The sequence below is a fragment of the Monomorium pharaonis genome, chromosome 9 (assembly GCF_013373865.1).
Source record: "Monomorium pharaonis isolate MP-MQ-018 chromosome 9, ASM1337386v2, whole genome shotgun sequence".
NCBI classification, from domain to species: domain Eukaryota; kingdom Metazoa; phylum Arthropoda; class Insecta; order Hymenoptera; family Formicidae; genus Monomorium; species Monomorium pharaonis.
Genome location: NC_050475.1, coordinates 15,916,543 through 15,936,648, shown reverse-complemented (window position 1 = coordinate 15,936,648; position 20,106 = coordinate 15,916,543). Strand labels below are relative to the sequence as shown.

Here is a 20,106-nt window from a genome sequence, read left to right as displayed (position 1 = left end):
GTTTCTTAACTTTGCACAATAATATGTAAAATTATTCCGAGAATACTTTATCAATTTTGCGGGAGATCTCTTATCGATTCATTAACCTTCGGTTTATAATCTTCAACCGCGGATATTGTTGCAACGTGGTTCAACTAAACAAGTGATTACTCGAGGAGCCATTAACTCTAATTAACTCCAATTAACTCTCGTGACTTTGGTACGTTCAACGGTTCGCTCTGAATCCCAATTATTCACCTTCGGTAAGTCAATTCGATTTTTCTTCCGCTTGCGATCATCGTTCTTTTACGCAATACAACAACTCACTTACCACTGGAACGAATTGCTATCCTTATTTTTCGGATCACGTACACGTCGCAGGATCACTCTTGTCTCTTTCTATTGAAAACGCGATTAATCCGATTGACTCTCGAGTCTCGGTCCGTGGATTCTTTTATCGCGTTCGTTGCGATCTCGCTACGAGAGTGAGGAAATTCAAAGTGCGCATCCTAGAGTTTTAATTAACCGATGGAGCATGCATCACGACGTGGATCAAAAGTCACAAACAGGATGTTTCATTTCTCGATAGTCAATCGATTTGCGCTCAGGCAGTTGATAAATCACGGGAAAAGGAAATCAACTCACGTTGATGGGAGTGGGACTAGGCGGAGGGCCAAAATAGCATTTAGGTTCATCAGGTGGGAGCGTGCGGAGAAACACAATGATTCTTATCGCGGACGTTGTGCTGTTAGGCGCGGTAAAGCATGATAACTGCGATCGCAGTGGTAACGTGTAGCTCGATTCGGATGATTACTCCGTCCATTTGTGTGATCGTAGCCAATATTAAGATCTTAGTTATCAACGTTAAATACACAATCACAAGTACAATATATTTTGGGTGTAAATAGTAAAAAATATTTTCACACGTCTAAAATCAATTTAAGATTTATGTAAACTAATTACCGTGTATAAAACTAAAAAAAAGATACAAAAGTACAATAAAAAAAACCTAAATGGCGTTATCATTAACGTGCGAGCTAATTGCTGAGTAGCGTACATATACAAAAAAATATCATGCAGTTTTCCCGTAACCCCTCGGGTAAACTCTTCGCTTATTTTTGAGCAAATGAATTGCGAATGTCCTCCGTGACGACATATCCCATTTTATTCATTTGCTCGACGATTTTCGGATCTTTGATTAAGAATTCGATCCATTTGTAGTAGGGCAGCTCGTTCCTCGTGCCCCCGTACTTCTTCGGTAGGCACTCGGGCAAGATGTGTTTGTGCAAACTCTCGTATTTGTTGCCGTGAAAGAACAGCCTGTTTCGCATGTTTGCATCGAGGAGCGGCTTGAAAACCGCAAAGATCGCGTCAAAGACCCACGACTGGTGGAGAATGTGTAGCGCGTGTATCCTAATGGGGAACGCAGTCACCATCAGAGACAGCATCATACTCGCCACCTAGAAAATAAGTTCATCTTGTCAGCGACACGCACTATTGCATTAACGCCTCCTGCCTCTCTTTACAATTTTACACATTTGCCGCAAACAACTTGGGAATAATAAAAATTCCATGTAATAAGAAAGGAGAAAAATAATGATAATGATATACCTGAGGCGTCACGGACCACGCGTGTGTCATAGAGATGTTTTTCAAGTCGAAAATGGCGATACCACCCAAGATTTGTTGTCTAGGTTCAAGAATGCCGAGCTCGAGGATTCCGACGGTGGCCTTGAAGAGTTCCTCGGCAGGATACTTACGCGGATCCCAATTGCCAATACGGTAGATTATTACGCGTCTGCCGCACTGGGTCCTATACGGCAGCACCGTGATCACGTCGTCGTCGCCTATGTGCCTCATCTGGTTCGAGTCCAACTGCTGATGGATCTCCGGATGTTCCTCTTTGAAGTTGTAGTAATTCACAATCTATCGAAAGTTTTCTTGAGAGAAATCGGCTTTGCACTCTGTTACTTGTGTGTTACGAAATAAAAATATTTCGTAAAATTTGTGCTGTAAAATCGCGAACGTTGAAACATTCCATAATATCGCTCATTATTGCACATTAAAATAAGTATCATTAGAGATCGTTAGGTCACAGTATAAATTATGTCGTAAATCGACTGTTCACGGCAATTGCATTTATGAATAGCACGTTTGTTTCCTTATGCATATGGAGATAAGAGAATTAACGATTGAATTATCTTAAAACTAAATTTGAATTATTTTAGAAGAATTGTTTTAAATCTATATAAATTTTCATACCATTCTTTCACTGAAATATCGCGATTATACCGTTAGACTAATTACTATAATAAAAACGAATTAATATAATAAGTGCTCCGTTAAAAAGCTAGATTCTTTTGGTTAGATGCTTTCACCTATTCCAATTTTCATAGAATAGAATACTAGCACTACGTTGCGTACTTTAGATCTTGAAAGGTAGATCAGTTCACCTTGACATAATTGTGCAACTAGAAGGTTCACTTAGTGCTCACGCTTTATTCATCGATGCATTATTATTAATTGCCGTTAAAGGTCATAAATGTGTTGTTTCAACATTTCTTGAGTATGCATTTCTTTAACATCTCTTGAATTTTTTCGAATATTTTTTGAGCTTTCATAAGCAACAAATAATTATAAGTCAATAATTATTATTAACATTATGTCGTTAATCAATTACTCATTGACTGCTCTTGACAATTGTATTTATGAATAACCGTTTCGTTTCCTTATACATATGGAAATAAGGTAATTAGCGATTAAACCGTCTTAAAATTGAATTTCAATCATTTTAAATCTGTATATAAATATTCGTTAAAAAAATTATCTCTTATAAACAAACATATTCTTAAACAAACAATCATTATTTAATTATATCCACGACTTTGCGAAAATCTACTTTAGGTTAGATTACACAGAGCAATTCAAAATAATACAAGATAATGAAAGATAATAAAAGTATAAAAAAGAAAAGGACAGATATGTCATGATTAAATCAATTTGACTTATTTTAGTCTTAATAAGATTAGAAACAGAAGTAAACAAAGTGTAGATTCAAATTGTCGCTGCGATTATATTGACTTGATTGAACATAACTGCTGTGTGTAATAAAACTTTCTTATTTTTCTGAATACCCTCGCTAATAATCCTGAATGTGTGCCATTCTTTAAAAAATAAAAAAAAACATTGATTGGAATTCCTTATGGCACACTTAAAGAAAAAGATATATATCACTTATTTGCATAATATATTTAAATATTTGACTCGTTTTCTATATGAAATAATAAATTAATTCTATATATCTCGTAAAACAAGCGAGAAATTCATTAGAAATTTGAGCAAAATCTAATAATATTATTAATCTAATAATAAACTAATTTTATAATAGTACACAATTGACATAATTAGTTAAAAATATATGATTAAGTAATAATATATGAGTAATACAAATTTTTAATTTGTTGTTAAAAATAATTTCTTAAATTCTGAATAACGCTAAATTTGATAGAGAAGATTATTTATATACATTTATTAAAAATTTTACGAGCTTAAAATAGCATACAGAAAAGTTGTAAACAACAAGTTATTTTATATTCTCTCTAAATAAATTACATGTACGTATTTTTAAATAATTCTTTTTTTTTGTTTATTAAAAGAGTTTTATTATTAAACTTTTTTTGCAATACCAATGATTCTACAAACAATTGTGTTATGTTTACATCATTTCAATACTCATAGATATTTTTATGACTAGATCAAAGTTTAACAACTGTAACGGTAATTTTATTTATTTAAATATTTGATTTAGCGATATAAAACTTTTATCTAACTGTTTTATAACTAATTTATTTAATAAGAATATCTACGACACTAAAAACGCGGATTTAATAATAAAGCACTGCATAACAGTTAATTTCTTAAAAGCTTTATTTTTATTTACGTAATTAGGTTTAGATTTTATATATACTGTAAGTCAGTAGATAATCTATACGTATAATTAAATTTATCAAGATTCTTCGTTAATTTTTTGCATTTAATTTTTTGCAACATGATGCCACTCGTTAACGTGGTGTTATCAAATCAAATACGTCAAATAGAAATATCACTCCAGAAAATTGTAGTAAACTGTTGTAAATTAATTTGTTATTTCAGCCATAATAAGTTCTTCTTACATAACAATATTCATTATAAGACTTTTTTATAAAATAGCTCATTAAAATATAAATATTAATATGTGTTTAGACTTTATAATTTTTGTAGTTTTGTATAGTTTTGATAAATTTTTTCCACTAACAGCTATACTGAATAAAGTGTTTAAATGTAATTTTACATACGTATTTTCTTTTACTTGTAGCTTAAATTCTATTTTGGTATGATAAATTCTTATCATCTACTGTACATGACAAAAAGCACATTACACAAGCATACTTTTAATAATAAAAGCGTACGCTTCTTTCATCGATTTAAACTGTCTACTTGATTGCAAATGTCATTGTCAATGTCAATACATATATAACTCACCAGCTTATGTGCGCTCTTTATATTAAAGTTCCTGGCACGAAGAAATCTGATGAGAAATTCGTCGTCCATCCTGTGAGGCAAACACTCGCCTGCCTCTGCAAGCAAAAGAATTACAAACTTCTTTATTTCTTGGAAATATCACACCATACAAATACCAATAAAAATATGATCTGCTTAGTCAATTAAAGAAATAAAAACCCATATTTCATATATTTATATCCTTTTGTATATGAAATCTGATAAAAACAAATTCGTCAAAAGCGAGAGTTATATTTGCACGATTTTGTCTGTTAAGCAAGCCTAACGAAATAATATTGAGTCTATAGAACTACATAATCATAATAAGATGCAATATAAATCAATAAAATGTAACAATAACACTTCGATCTTATACAGATTCCAAATTAAGCCTCAATTTCGTCAGATGCCCTTTTTGGCATGCATCAAAAACATTAATTATAAAAAAAATACAAAACAGTATTATAAAAATTACCATTTAATAGAAGATACTTTCTAATTTGTATTCATGTTCTCAACATTGTTTTTCTAACTATTATTTAAGAAATATTGTCTAAAAACAAAGTGGTGTTCCAAATTCGATGCGTTTCCTCTCTCTCTTTCTATATATATATATATATATATATATCTGTCAAAAGGAAGAAATATCTCGATTTTATAACGATAAAAATACATTTATGTATGTGTTTTTAAATATCAGCATCATTGTTAACATAAAATTTTATCGACAATTAAATTGACTGTAAAACTTTGTTTTTTCGCTAAAATTCGTGTCGCACTGACAACTTCATATAATATCAACACTTCCTGTTGACGATCACATTCAATTCAGACTATTCTAACTGGAGTTATTTGAAATTAGTACTATAAATCATACCGTAAATCATGTCGCGAAACTCTTGCAGCGTCTGACATTTGACCTCCTCGGTCTCGCCTAATTCTCTTCTGGCGTACTCCTTGACTTCCGGCGGTGGTTCGCACAGATCCAAAGTGACTTCCAGCTCATCCTCGTCATACTCCTGCGGATCGTTCTTGAGTTCGGGCATTTCGTCGGTACAATCTTTGTAAGTCTCTAGATCTTTCTGCTCCTTGACATCGGACTTTTGCCTGTCGAGGGTTAGTTGATTCTTCGAGTCACTTCCGGTTAAAGGATCGTGGTCCTTCGTCGGGGTCCTCGACTCGACGCTGCTCCTCTGGTTGCCCTGCGGCATGATAGCGCAGATAGACCGATGATCTATTTCATTTAATGTCTACGCGATCTTTGGGTTTCTCGATCGGCACTCGTTTGCAAAAGAGCAAAATCGCGCGGTCAATCAGTCGTGATTCGCGCGGTCGCTCGCACAACTATTGGCCGTCTGTCTCCAGCTTTACCAGATAACCCCTTTCCACTGATATTTATGTACGCCTATGTACGCGAGTAGATAAATGTACCTGCGCTGATATGTGTGCGTGCATGTGCGTGTCGTGTTGTGCGTGTCCGCGAGCGACCGATGCATGTGCACATGATATAGCAAACAATGATTTGTCGAAAGGCTTTCCTTTCATGGTGCTGACTAATAACTGATATTTTTCTATTTCTACGACCAATATTGACCACGAATAAATTGTCCTTGGATGAAGATTTCTTAAATGTCACGCAGTTACAGCAACAAGATCCTTGAGTCTCATAAACGTGAGGCAAAACTGATTACGTCTAATTGTCATCAGTAGAACGAAGTTCAAAACATGATGTGATTCACGCTTCCTACAACCTACGATGAATCATGCGAATAAATACGATGTAGGAAAGGAAAAAAAGTTGCCTTTCTCGTATGCTAATATCTGCAACGGTCTCACACAATACTGTTTTATTAGCTAAAAAAAAGTTCAGGAGAATGACATTCGTTCGCAGATTAACGTTCGAATTATAAAATATCGATGGCGCAAACAGATACCGAAGGTGATGTGAACTGCGCAGTTTCCGAAGATGATCTTATCATCCAATGCGATAGAGTAACATCAATAAATTACCATACGATAAAACATGTATCTCTCAACGCTGCTCTTATCAATCGTATCAACCTTGAAAAGTAAAGAAATTAATCCGTTACGTGGACTCTGGCGAATTATTTGTAAGTATTTTAAACCACATCTCCCATGTAAAAGCTTGCTCTGGGAAAGAAAAGGGTACGGTTATAACTCACTTTAGGACCCACGATTAAGTAATCAAATTATTTAGATTGCTCGTAACTCTAGGTTTATTTTTTCAAATTAATCCTGTGTAACTAAAAATTGCAATTAAGTATTCTATTTGTTTTAAAGATTTTTTAAGTTATACTATTCAAATCCCTCAACTAATTCCGTCGGTATCCAGTTACGCGAGGATAATTTTTAATTAAGTGGCATTAACCAAAATATTAGGTTGTTTAATTATGAGAAAAACGATCAAAAAATTTTTCCCAGAGTGTCTCTTTCCTATGTCGCAATACGGCGCGCGGCGAACGCAAGTGGCTCTGCGTATTAATGCGGTTTTCCTGTCGGTGCGCGCGTATTAACACTGTAGCTACGCCTCCTTCAGCCTCAACGAAGCCAATATCCGATCGGCGATATTCTACACCTGCGGCTACATCCGCTACCGCCGTCGCCGACCGTTGCCGTTTCAACGCTGGTCATTTTCTCGGAATCGCGCGCGCGTATAATTAAAATCCATCTACGTTAATTCCGCAAAGAACGCCATTCCCGCGGCCGGGGCATCCGTCATTTGGCGCGCGCTCGCGCGATCTGCATCCGGTTTTTTTTTTTTTTCTCCTCCTTTTCGTCGATAAAAAACCGGCGTTACGCAACGAGAGTCCGATCCGTTTGCTTGTTTAAGACACACGGTTACATCAGCGTCGCGCTATTATTCCTTTTTCTCGACAGATCGCTATATCTGTTTTCTCAGACAACACTCATTAGCTTCTCGCACTCGTTCGAAGGCAGATCGCGCCGGCCACTGAAGGCGAGCGATATCGCGCACACATATGTAATCTAGATAGATCTGGCACACACGCACATATCAAATATAATTGAACGCGCGCGGAGGAGGAAAAGGACGATGCGCGATGGTGTTCGCCGGCGACGAGCGTTTGTTTAAATGAAGAACGGGCGTCTGTCTTTCTGCGTCTGTTCTTTCCGTTCGTACGTATCACAATCGCGCGCACCGCTCGCGGATACCGAGTCTCGCCTCTCACGCGCCGCTCGAGCACGAAACCCCGTGGCCGGCGGTGAAAGATGCAGCTGCAGTCTCCCGCGCGAGTCTGCCGCGCGATACTGTTTCGCTCGCACGGTGCGATGCCGGTCGCGGCGATGGCGTAGCTGACGCACAACATGTCTTTTCTAGCCGGCGACCTCGGGCAATTCGCTTTCCGCCGCGCCGCGCCGCCGGGGTTAAACGACTGTTAGTACATCCTCGCCGAGGCCACGCGAGTGGTCTACCGCAAGAAGTAGAGGTCGTCGTCGTACACGTAGTCATTACAGTCGAGGATACGAGATTAGAGATTCGCTGCGCTTCCAGCAGCTCTGGGTAATTAGCGGGGGAAATAATTTTTTAATTGGCAAATGTGTTCGTCGAGCTAGCTTTCTTTTCCGCTATTGCGATTGTCTTATTTCTTCTGTCTCGTGACACCACGCTACTCTACATCTCTATCTTTTACTTGTGTTCATCATTGAGACGTAACGTACAGATCTTTATGTTCAATTTCCCCGGCCCGAAAATTCCGGAATCTACTTCTCGGTTGTTCAGCGCGAGGTATTAGTCAGTGATTATAACCCGAGAGTAATAACCTGAGAGGTTTCTACGCTTCAGCAGCGAAAAAATTAAGTTTAGTAGTTTTCCTACGATACAGTAGTTTTCCTACGGTACAATAGTTGACTGCTCACACGATATATACTCTTCGTAGAGTAGCTAACAATATAAATTTTAATCAAGGAAGCAACTACAGTACAAATTTTAATCAAGAGAGAAGCCACAATATAAATTTTCCAAGAATACCGTCAAAAGATCGAGATATCTGCTTTTTTTTCCTTTTTCCTTACTTTTCTTAAAAAATGAAGAGTGTAAATATATTACTCTTAAATAAATTATATACAGGGTATTCCCGAATAAATTATTTTTATTTTATAAAGTGAAAAGGGGTGAACTTTTAAACCAAAAGTTCCTTTACCAATTTTGGCTCAAATTTCTTTATTTATTTATTAATATAAAAAATTAAAATAAAATTTTAAGGGAATCTGAAGTCCCATGGCATGCTACGCTTCTGCATAATTCCGGCCGCGCGCCGTCTGATTGACCAATTTTATTTATTAATAATTCAGTCAACACTCGTAAAAGGATAAAAGAGATCGAAATAAACATAAAAGTCCAATATTGTCTTGGGTTAGGTCTTAGATTAGGTCCATCAATAATTGAGATATTAATTTTTTTAATTATACGAATAAGAGTGCGCCGAGGAAAGAGCTCGATCCGCTTGAGTCATAATACGGAAGAAAAAATTTATCGTGAATGTATATATAAGCTTTTATTAATTTACTATTCACAATTACGATAGAAATTAATTAGATTATTTGCAGATTCCATATGTTAATATCTCGATTATTGGTGGATTTAACCCAAGACAATATTGGACTTTTATGTTCATGTCGATCTCCCTTCTACTTTTTTACGAGCATTGACTCACATGTTTTGAGACATCCTCCCAGCAAACCAACACATAACTGATACATAACAGAAAGGATTGCATAGAAAAAACAGTGTTATGTAACATCGTTATGTGGATGCGATGTAAATGTTACATAATTTTGAGAGCTACAAAGAAACAAAATTGTAATTCTTATTTGTCATGTATATGACTCATAACAATTATTAAAAACGTCATCTTGTAAAATCGTGAAAAATTTTTTGTTTATAAATTTTTTTTACCTTTTTAAATAATATTCTCAGCAAACACAGTAATATTACATATACATCTCATGTACATAATATTAAAAGTATCATGAGATAACGCGTTACGTAGCAAGTAACACATGTACGTATAAAGCTATCAGTATGGGTTTAATTATACTGCTGTGGTTATATGCTTCGAAAATACTGCTGATACTAAAAAATCTATAAGTTCAACATAAATAAATAAACATTACTTATTATGTATTTGAAATATACATGTAATCAGTATCGACAGATTTGAGGGTTTGACACCGAGCTGCAGGTGTGGAGGGGAAGAAGAATAAAAGGCAAGGATCATATATGAGCGCTCACTGAGTCTGTAATATCGCGTTTGCCTTTAGATCTTCTTTCCCTTCACAGCCGCAGCTCGGTATCGAATCATCAAATCTGGCAACATTGCATGTAATTCGAAGTCTACACATCTTCCCTGCATAAAACGTCGGATTAAAAAAAATTAAAAAATATTGACATTTTGTTAAAAAGCAGAATTCAGAAGATATTTAAAAGATTTGAATGCTTCTTATTGCGATTGAATGCAAAGAATTCAGAAGATACATAAAAAAAAATTGAATTGAATATCTTCTAAATATCTTTTAAATTCTTCGCATTCAATCACAAGAAATAAGAAGGATTCAAATAAATGCGAACCTTCGCATTAAAAAAGATTCACTTCTTCTGCTAATTGTTATCGGATTCAGAGGCATACGAGATTTCATGGTTCTATTCTCAATATCGCACTGATACATATTGGCCACGATCCAATCTGAGATTTTTGCAAAGCAGAATTCACGATAAAATCTTGTAAATGCAAAACACTATTTTTGAATAAGATATTTTATACAGCGTTATATATTTGAAACATATATATTACATTGCTATATTAGCACATTTACATGTCATAAATATAATATTTAAAGCATTCTGTTACATGTCTTAAATAGATCAGAGATATAATTTTGTTGCTGACATTCTGTAGTACATGTAACGTACACGTATGTTACATAACGCTATATAACGCGTTACCTCGTGATACTTGATATTATGAGATATATATGTTACATTACTGTGCTTGGTGGGCTATATTATATGTATATATATATAAATAGTTGAGTAAATTGTTTACGCAAAAAAGCTAATTTGACTGTTCTCGGATCAAGTTACGAATTATGCGGAGAAGATATTAAGAGTGATACTGATTTATAATACAATGCTCATAGAATTTATTTATATTATTGTATCATAAAAAAAGAGATTTAAATTAGTATATGGATAGTAAAAATATATTAAATTGCTTTATTGTCAACGGTCGAAGGTTTATTATCTGCCAGCATTCGCGTTTGTACACGCAACACGTAAAATAAATTATCCGCGCGGGATGTCTACGTGCGAGTTCTCAAGGTCCGTCATCAGCGACCACCGTTCACGCGATATACTCTTCGCAGAAGCTCCAACGTAAATTCCAGTCATTCTTCTGGCCGGTCTAAGCGGGTACCGTCGAGATCAAAAGCGAGTCATGCGAACCACCATGCGAACTTCCAACTATTGCTTCACGAAGTACCAACTTGACGTGCTCGTTATCTATGACATAACGTTGCGCCGACACGTTGTCACGCGGCGCGCGATGTTATATATGTAAACGGCAGAACGTCCGAGTCCATTCATTGTGCCGCAATACGGGGAGAAAGGCTTCGCGGAAATCGTCAAAGCAACGGCGGCGGCGGGCGTCGGCGGCGTGAGAGAAGGCACCGCCGTGCGTAGAAAATCACATGGGTTTGGCGACGGTGAGGAAATCAGGAAGCGTCTCTTCTTCGCGCGATCAAAAGAGGATCACGGGGGATTGGCGCACTCGTGCCTCCTCACATTACAAATTGCGCCTGGAAAATGACTTCCAAGGCGCGTTGCGAAATATGTCAGGGTCACTCTATTGCATCGACTAGTCCGGCGCTTTCACTGACGACCGCGTACAGTTACGTATTATATATCGCGTGCACGGCCGACGCCGCCGCCGTCGCTCGTACAAAGACCCATTCTTCGTCGGGATCAACGGGCCAATTGTCGCGCGATTATCGAATTTCACGAGAGACAGTCGACGATAAAGCCGACAATAAGAGATAATTGGCAGGAGATCGTCTTTTCTTTTTTATATTATAAATACGAAAGAATTGTGAAAGGAAATTGCACTGCAGACGTGGAATATACGCTTGCAGCTCCGGCTCTCGAGATTCCAACCGTGTGACTCCGCAGCCGAGATTGCACACGCGAATGTACGTGTATACCTGCATTAGATCTTCGCGGGTCTACATCATCGCAGGACACAGTGATTGAGCATGAAAGTTCACGTCTAACCAGTCGACATAACGACGTTCTGTTGACGTAATCTAAGTACATGTTATTAATGCTTTTTCTATCTGTTGATTTCGATGATATTTCGTCATACGTGTGTGCCAGTAGTAATAACATATTTTCCACGTCTAGCTGCATACGCGTTATCCATTTATTATCGTCAAAATCTTAGAATCCTATGAAATTATTTCATCTTGCGTCATTATTGCGTTTATTATGTTAATCACTGTCGAGCCGTGTCCACGAAATATCGAAGAATGCCATATTGTGCTGAACTGAAAGTAGACCGTAACAACGTTGCAACATTTAAAACATATTGCATTGGAGAGCACTTCTGTTTTAGAAAGTCTTATTCTTTTTATTTTACTCTCAATATCCTTCTCATTTCCTGTAATTCTTTGGAAACAGTATATAATTTGTTATAAAGTGCACGAAAAGAATAATTTTGCTCAAGTGTCTAAAAATTTAGCTAGATACTGACTTAAAAATCATTTTGTTGGGTCATCATTAAAATTATGTAAGACGCTTAAATATAATGAGCAAGGCTGTTAAAAGGTGCGACATTTTAGCAACCAATTAGATGTCTTATATGATAATTTTGACTGTCCAGTTATTTTCAGATGTGCATTTATAGCGAAATTTTTAACATTTTCAAACTATGTAAATTGTACTAAATGTACACTATTCTTAATTTAATGTTAGAACTCTTGACCTCAAAGAAGTTCAAATTCAAATTGCGATCAATGCTCAGATCCACTTAAAAAATTTAATACAGATATTTTATTTTTTCATATATGGAACTGTGACAAATTTTTTAATTTATTTCGCTATCTTTACAAAATTTCTAAATAAAACATTGAAGTACCTTGGACCGCTGCTTTCCGAAATATCTTACTTGGAAAAAATTGCGAGATCCTTCAAGGTCAATCTATGAAAGCAAGATAAATTGTTTCACAAATAAGTTCCCTTTTTTTGTGGACCGCGTTAACTCATCCGTGACGTAACTCACGAGCTTCAACATCACTTTTCTTCTACAAACATCATAACCGAAATTTTTCGTTTGCCTGCGATCTTTGAAAACTTCTACAGAAAATTTGATCGTTGAGACTCAAGGCTACGCCTGTCGATATGCAACTGCATACACTTGCATGTAACGTAGGCTGCATGTTACAGGTTCGTGCCGGCGTTTTCTATCCAAAGCAATTTGTACCAACCGATATTCGCTCGACTTTTCGTTTCTTTTCGACTCTTTCGTCTTATAGTTTTTATATCACTAATAATATCAAAACTTTCTAATCGTGTTTTAAATTATCATTTGCATAACAATAATTTTACTTAGTGTTTGAACATAATAATAAAGTCGTTGATTTATATTTTTATCATGCATAAAATTATGTTTAATTCCGATGAGAATCGTTAGAAAGTTTGCCTATGAAAGTCCATGAAAATATCGTTACGTTATCTCTGCACACTCAATGCATAAAATCACTTCCTTTTACTACAATTGCACGCTTTTACTTCTCGAAATTGAAAGTAGCATTATCTTGTTTAGATTTTGTTTTTATTCGAAAATTTTCCCTGACGAATCTTGTCATCGTAGAAACTGTCATTGCAGAAACTGTATTTTATCGTATACAGCGTCTCTTTCATGTGTAATTTGGATTGCAAATATCAGCACGACATTTCATATTGTTCACGAATTGTTAACTTTGTTTTCTTAAAAAAATTTTTGTATCACACAAATATTACTATGTAGTACTTGTCATACTGATATTTATAAAAATGTCGACAAAAGTAGAATGATTAATTAATCATTTTACATTTATTAATTATTAAAGTTACAATAATTAATTTTTTATTGACGATAATAAAAAATAGTTTTAATAATGCTTGTCTTTGTGCACGCATTTAATTTCTAGTCAGTTCGATTTTTTTTTATTTCCACACGCGTTTGCAATTGTTTTTTGTGGTGATGTTAGTTTGGCCGACAAAATCCAGAAAAATATCATCAAGAAAAAGCAGTATATTGTCGCTTTCGAATAAAAGGATGTTAACTCGGAAGCTGATTAAAAAGGGCGTTAACTGGGAAGCCGGTTGGAAAAGGCGTTAACCATAGATATAGTAAGTATAGACCGAGCATTCACTGTATAAGCGTTGATGCAAAAAAAAGACAAAAGATATAAGATGAGTAAGAGAGAGAAAGAAACTCATCTTACATCTTTTTGTCTTTCTTTTCGTATGCATCACGCTTATACAATAAATACTCGGTCTATACTTACTATGTCTATGGCGTTAACCATGCGCTCAAATTTTTCGCTTCAATTTAAGTTGGCAACCCTGCCGACCCTGCATAAAATGTCTTATTCAAAAATAGTGTTTTGCATTTATGAGATTTTATCGTAAATTCTGCTTTGTAAAAATGTCGGATTGAATCGTGGCCAATACTTTTCAATGCAATATTGAGAATAGAACGATAAAATCTTGTATGCATCTGAATCCGATAACAATTAAATAACAAAAGAATATTTTTAAATATTCGAGGATTCGCATTCATTTGAATGCCTCTTATTGCTATTGAATGCGAAGAATGTTTAGAGTCAAGTGAATTTTTTTGAATGCGAGAGTTAAGAGGATACTAAACTGACCGTCAGACTTGATCGAGGTCGACAACGTAGAGTCGTTTATTCTTGTTCGTTTATTCTTGTTCATAAAAATATTTGGTTTAAAATACCAATTATGTAGCTTATACGTACAAATGAATGGCATACCTCAGTTCAGAATAAATTGAAGGAATAAGACTATATTCGTCAAATTACGATTAGGAGCCGTAAAAAAGTTATTTGTGTGATCAAATTTTATTTATCTAAACGCTTGCACTACTGATTTTTGAAAATTTCATTATACAAAAAACTTCATTTTACGGGTTTTAATCGTAATTTGACGAATATAGTCTTATTCTTCGATCTATTCTGAAGTGAGAGATGCCATTTATTTGTACGTATAAAGTTTCATAATTTGTATTTTGAAGCAAATATTTTTATAAACAAAGATAAACAAATGACTCTACATTATCGACCTTGATCAAATTTGACGGGCAGTTTAGCACTCTCTTAATATTTGTAATGAATTGAATCCTTAAAAAACAAAATTCAGAAGATATTCAATTAAATGTTTTCTGAATTTATTTTTTAAGGATTCAACATATTGAAACAAAAAAATTAACATGCATATAGATAAAGCACCAAAATTATTTCGGCAGTGCTGCCAACTTAAAGTGAAGCGAAAAAATTGAGCGCGCAACTTAACACCTTTTTCAACCGGCTCTCGAATTTTAAAACCCTTTTCAATCGGTTTCCGAGTTAATGTCCTTTTATTCGGAAGCGACGATATATTCTGAAACAAAATTATTATATTTTTTTTAGGCAGGATTAAACAAAGTTTAACACGCGAGTTTAAGACTGATAAATAATCTGTGAAAATATCCAAATTTAGTATAGTCTATCAAGATTCGTAAATATTTAACTTTCATAAATAGGTATTTAACTTATTACTATAATACAGTGCATATTTAAAATTAACAGAATATTTGATGACGTATTCACATATGAAATGATTATACATATATTACGAAATATCAACATTATTATCTCATATATTAAAATTAATAAAAAATTATTTCTCTACCTCCTTCTCTTTAATTGATAGTAATAGTAATTTAAATGAAAGAACCAAACGGAAAACTTGCCTTCTTGGGAAATATAGAGTTTCCAGTGTTTCAAAATAAAACCTCACTCTTCAAAGCTCCGCATTCAAATGGATTCAAATATAAAAGTTATGCAAAGTTTAATCCAACAAAAGAGACAATTTATGTAGATTTGTATTCGACGGGGCACGATATTTCGCGATCTCGACCCGCGTTCGATCGTAATTCGATTTGACGGAACGGCAATTCATCGGGCGGGCTGCCGCTTACGGGGAACTGAGGTAACCGAGGAAACCGATCTTTACAGGGCAACGATCCTGTGGGTACTGACCGATGAATCGTACTATAAGCTCTCGTGTACTCTCTCATGTACTTTCCGACCTCTTCCGCATTTGCGATTCCGAGAAAGTTGCGCGACCGCCTTGGTACAATCACCTTTCCACCGAGTGCAATGGAAGGGCCGTTGTCTATGCTCATGAACTCCGGTCGATCCTCACTTCCTGGAGGGCCCGTGGAATCTTACGGGAACCGTTAGTCGGCAGCGACAACGTTATGCCTCTGGTTCACCGTCGCGCCGCTTTGCTTGCTGCCAACACGTTTAAACGCTTAACGCTGTATCTACTGCGTTTAGATTTTTTTTTTTTTTTTGCAAAACTAACGTTTAACTTGCAAAATCGCTATGATTAGCAGAATCAAATAAAGAACATATAGATCGATATAAGAAATCGATGAAAAAACTGATTACTATTATATAAACTTTAAAAAATACAGTATTCATCGAGGATCAAGGTTGCGTACCATAATTGGGTACTAATTATTTGTTGCAAAACAATCAAGGATCACCAATATCGTCTGTAACTATAAAACTACAAAACATCATTGTAATAAGATATCGCAGAAATAACAGTGTCTTGTGTGCGTAAGCACAAGCAATTCAATTGTAATAGAAAATTATTTCACATTAATTTAGCTTACAATACGGATTATGCTTACACAGCAGTAAATGAGATTACATCAATTTATGAATGTGTCTGTAATACATAATATAATATATTAGACTATATTAATTAATTTGTAATGTAGTGCAATTTTTCCATAATCTGAATTAATGCAAGACTCTGTCTATTAATTCGATTTAAGAGATTTAACGGAAATAATAACATTTGGAGCTAATTGGCACATATATAGAAAAAATGTGCTTAGCTTAAATAAAATTTTATTGTTTTATGTAATTTTTTAAAATAGTTTTTAGCAGATAACTAATTTGTAAATACAACTTTCTTGTTACTATTAACATTTTTTAGAACCAAACATTTATCTATTAAAATGGTATCTAATAAATAAAAATAAATAAATATTAAATACTTATAAAATTAAGAAAATGTTCATGAAAACCTTCATAAAATAGATAATTTGCTAATAATAAAAAAATATTTTTCACAATAAATAACTTTACTTTAAAACAATGCAAAATTTTCTTAGATTCTTAGCAAATATCGATTATGATATATAAAATAATATATAATACGGCAATAAAAATATAATTACCGGAATAAGAAATCAATTTACTTTCAATTAATAAATATAACTTTTAAACAACTCATTAAATATTTGGATTAAAAATACATTACATTTTATATAGTATTTTTAATATAGTATTTAGAATAAAGAAAAAAAGAAAAGCTTTAAAAATTAAATTTTTATCTACTTAAATTATTATTTATTATTTATAGCAACTATATAAAGTTATAGTGAAAAATATAATATATACAGAAATATGTCCATTTAATTGATGGCGATGCCACGTATTGCTTTTAATGACTTAAATAAAGACTTTATTATTAAAATTTTAAATATAGTTTTTTATTTGTGGCAAGAAATATATAATTTAATGTGCATATACCGGGTGAAATGTAACCGGAAGCCATCCCGTAATAAAAAGATAGACGGGATCGAGATGAACATAAAAGATCAATATTGTCTTGGGTTAGGTCCACCAATAATCGAGACATTAACGTATAAAATCGGCAAATAATTTAATTAATTTCTATCGTAATTGTGAACAGTAATTTGATGAAAGCTTATCATACATTCACGATAAATTTTTTCTTCCGTGTTATGGGTTGAGCTCTTCTTTCGGTGCGCTCTCATTCGCATAATTTGAAAAATTAATACCTTGATTATTGGTGGACCTAACCCAAGACCTAAACCCAAGACAATATTGGACTTTTATGTTCATTTCGATCCCTTCTATCTTTCTATTACGGGATGGCTTCCGGTTACATCTCACCCTGTATATATTATATATACATATTAAATTATATATTTAATATATAAAAATATATATTATATAATAAATTATATAATATATAATAAACTAATATAATAAAATAATATATAATAAGTAAAGTAATAAATGAATTATTTCTACAATATACGCCGCATAAAATAAAAATTTTTACTTAAAAAACTATGAAGTTCAAGTAATTAGATTGATTAATTTAAAAACTATTATTTTTTAAAATTGTGTTTTGTTTCAATAAAAACATTTTCTTTGTTAATAAATTATTTACTTTTAAGATAATATTTTATTGAAATAAAAAATACTTTTTGTTAAAAGTCATTATTTTTTTTCAATCTAGAAATTGTAATTTAAGAGAATGTGTTTTTTACTTAAAACAAATTTTTTTTGTGTATATAGAAAAAGTGTATATGTATAGCATTATAATTAAGACAAATTAAAACATTTATTTCAGTTAAAGATAGAAAAAAATGATACAAGCAAAAATAAAATTATATAAGATCTATTTTTTTATTGACTTATTTTTTTTGTAAGTAATCAAATTTCTCAAACTATATATTACTTATATAATGTTGATCTTAAACCACATCGTCATTCCACGCGTTATTGCACGTAAAGACTTTAATTTTGCAATCTAAAAAACTAATCAATTTTATTACATTTGGCCGAAAGATTAACAAACAATATGCCATTAGCAAATAATGGCAAGTTAAAAAATTCCGGGAAGCAAATAAGCAACAGTTTCTATGGTTTATATTTGAATTTTATATTCCCTTTCATTTCGCTGTTTCTTGTGATAATAATAGTAAAACACGTGATATCATTAATCGTGTCAATGTCTCTTTTAACACGCAACTATGATCTTGTTTGCAAATCACCGTCCATTGTTTGCGACAATTTATAAATAATTATAAACCTCTGGAGAACACATCGAAAGCTCGCGTGATAAGAGAAATTGTATAATCAGTGAACTAAACAGATTTATATAAATATATCGTTTCTGGTATCCGAGTTCCGGATACCACGTAGGTGAGTAAGAACACAGTTTATCTGCAAAAAAAACTGGCTTCTCGAGATGACGGTCACGTAAAATCAAAAATACCTCGTTTCACGCGCTCGTCTGGACACGTAATCTAAATTCAACACAGATGTAATTTTGTTTCTGGGCTACGAAGAAATAATCACGATGTAATTATTATACTATTATGTTTTTATCCGTTGACTATTCTTATATAATCGACATGTAGCGGTTAATGTGGCAAAACATTCTTTCAACACACTATAACTTAAGTTTTTATCCACTGTTTTAAGTACATAATGTTTACTCAATTATATAATGATTTTTTTTTTAACCAGTCATTTATTTGAAAAAGACTATGTACTAGTCAAAACGTAATATTATATTAATTCGAGGATATTTGTTCTATTTTGTAATATTATATTAATTTGAGAGTAATTGTTCTATTCCTTACAATTTTATTAGTAAAGTTTACTCTGTTTTATTTATGTCTTTTTAATAAAACACAAACACTTTCACTAATTTGAATTTGCTTGTTTATTGACTTTTTATATCAATATTAAAATCATTAGATGATTTGCTGACATCTGGCAAACGATACGTATCAAAAATTGGTGCGAAGGATTTCCGCACGACAGATGGTTCGATAATTGGAGACGTCATTAACGGCAACGATGCATTTTGTTAATACGCAACAAGAAAGTGTCTTCGGTTACGCGACGACTGATCGCCTTACTTTCTAAGTCGCGATAATATTACCGGCTCAATGATCATTGCTCGGTAATCGGTGGTGACGATGCAGAAATAGAGCAGCAAATTATCCTCGATTTTATCCGTCGAGTTCATCATGGCAGCGTCTATAAATGAGTACATGTATTTTATAAATGTGTGTATATATATTGTCATTTATTAGTTTTTCTTAAGTACAATGATTAGATCGTTAAAAACGTATAAATAATAAAAACATTATTACGAATTATGATAATCAAAGAATACCGCGAAATGATTAACAATCGAGAAAACAAAGGTGCGTCAGAAACCACAAGACATTTATTACATATATTACAATCGAAGCTCACCAATAATTCACTTAGTTTTACACGTTTACTTGAGTAGAACTCTTCTCCGTTGTATTACGCACGTACGTGTCAGATATCTCAGGTAATTCAGGTATTAGAATTTTATCAGCAAATAGCATTGGTCACGATTATAGCTTTCTATATCGTAAATTGCTACTGCTCTATTTTTTATGTTTCTGATGC

At 33.7% G+C, this 20,106-nt stretch overlaps 2 protein-coding genes across 7 annotated transcripts in view; one reads left to right on the top strand and one right to left on the bottom strand.

The window, feature by feature from the left end:
- Positions 1-848: 848 nt before the first annotated feature.
- On the bottom strand, positions 849-7,778 carry LOC105830746 (alpha-tocopherol transfer protein). Of its 4 annotated transcripts, none has more exons than XM_036292460.1 (6): positions 6,453-7,778; positions 5,950-6,372; positions 5,396-5,720; positions 4,501-4,595; positions 1,591-1,905; positions 849-1,439 (listed from the first exon to the last, which is right to left on the bottom strand). In XM_036292460.1, exons 2-6 carry the CDS (start codon positions 6,061-6,063, stop codon positions 1,092-1,094), a joined length of 1,197 nt encoding a protein of 398 aa, XP_036148353.1. In that variant the 5' UTR covers positions 6,064-6,372; positions 6,453-7,778; the 3' UTR covers positions 849-1,091. The 4 variants fall into 4 exon arrangements, with proteins under 4 accessions (XP_036148353.1, XP_028048843.2, XP_036148354.1 ...); XM_028193042.2 differs by having other exon boundaries at positions 5,950-6,269; positions 7,115-7,778; XM_036292461.1 differs by having other exon boundaries at positions 5,950-6,269; positions 7,212-7,778.
- Positions 7,779-7,945: 167 nt separating this feature from the next.
- Positions 7,946-20,106, top strand: part of LOC105828199 (alpha-tocopherol transfer protein-like) — a 35,985-nt gene continuing 23,824 nt past the window's right edge. Inside the window, exon 1 of one of the 3 annotated variants that reach the window (XM_036292464.1) lies at positions 7,946-8,059. The gene's annotated coding sequence lies outside the window, so the exon portion shown is untranslated. Of the gene's footprint in view, positions 8,060-19,923; positions 20,006-20,106 lie in introns of those variants that run through there. The other 2 variants (XM_036292463.1, XM_036292465.1) reach the window with 2 other exon arrangements.

What these genes read in the sequence shown, in the direction of transcription:
- LOC105830746 (XM_036292460.1), bottom strand. Translation starts at nt 6,063, where the DNA reads ATGAAAGGAAAGCCTTTCGACAAATCATTGTTTGCTATATCATGTGCA. An exon ending in TAAAGAGCGCACATAAGCTG is followed by an intron (nt 1,906 to 4,500) that starts GTGAGTTATATA and finishes AACTTTCGATAG; the next exon opens with ATTGTGAATTACTACAACTT. An exon ending in CGTGGTCCGTGACGCCTCAG is followed by an intron (nt 1,440 to 1,590) that starts GTATATCATTAT and finishes CTTATTTTCTAG; the next exon opens with GTGGCGAGTATGATGCTGTC.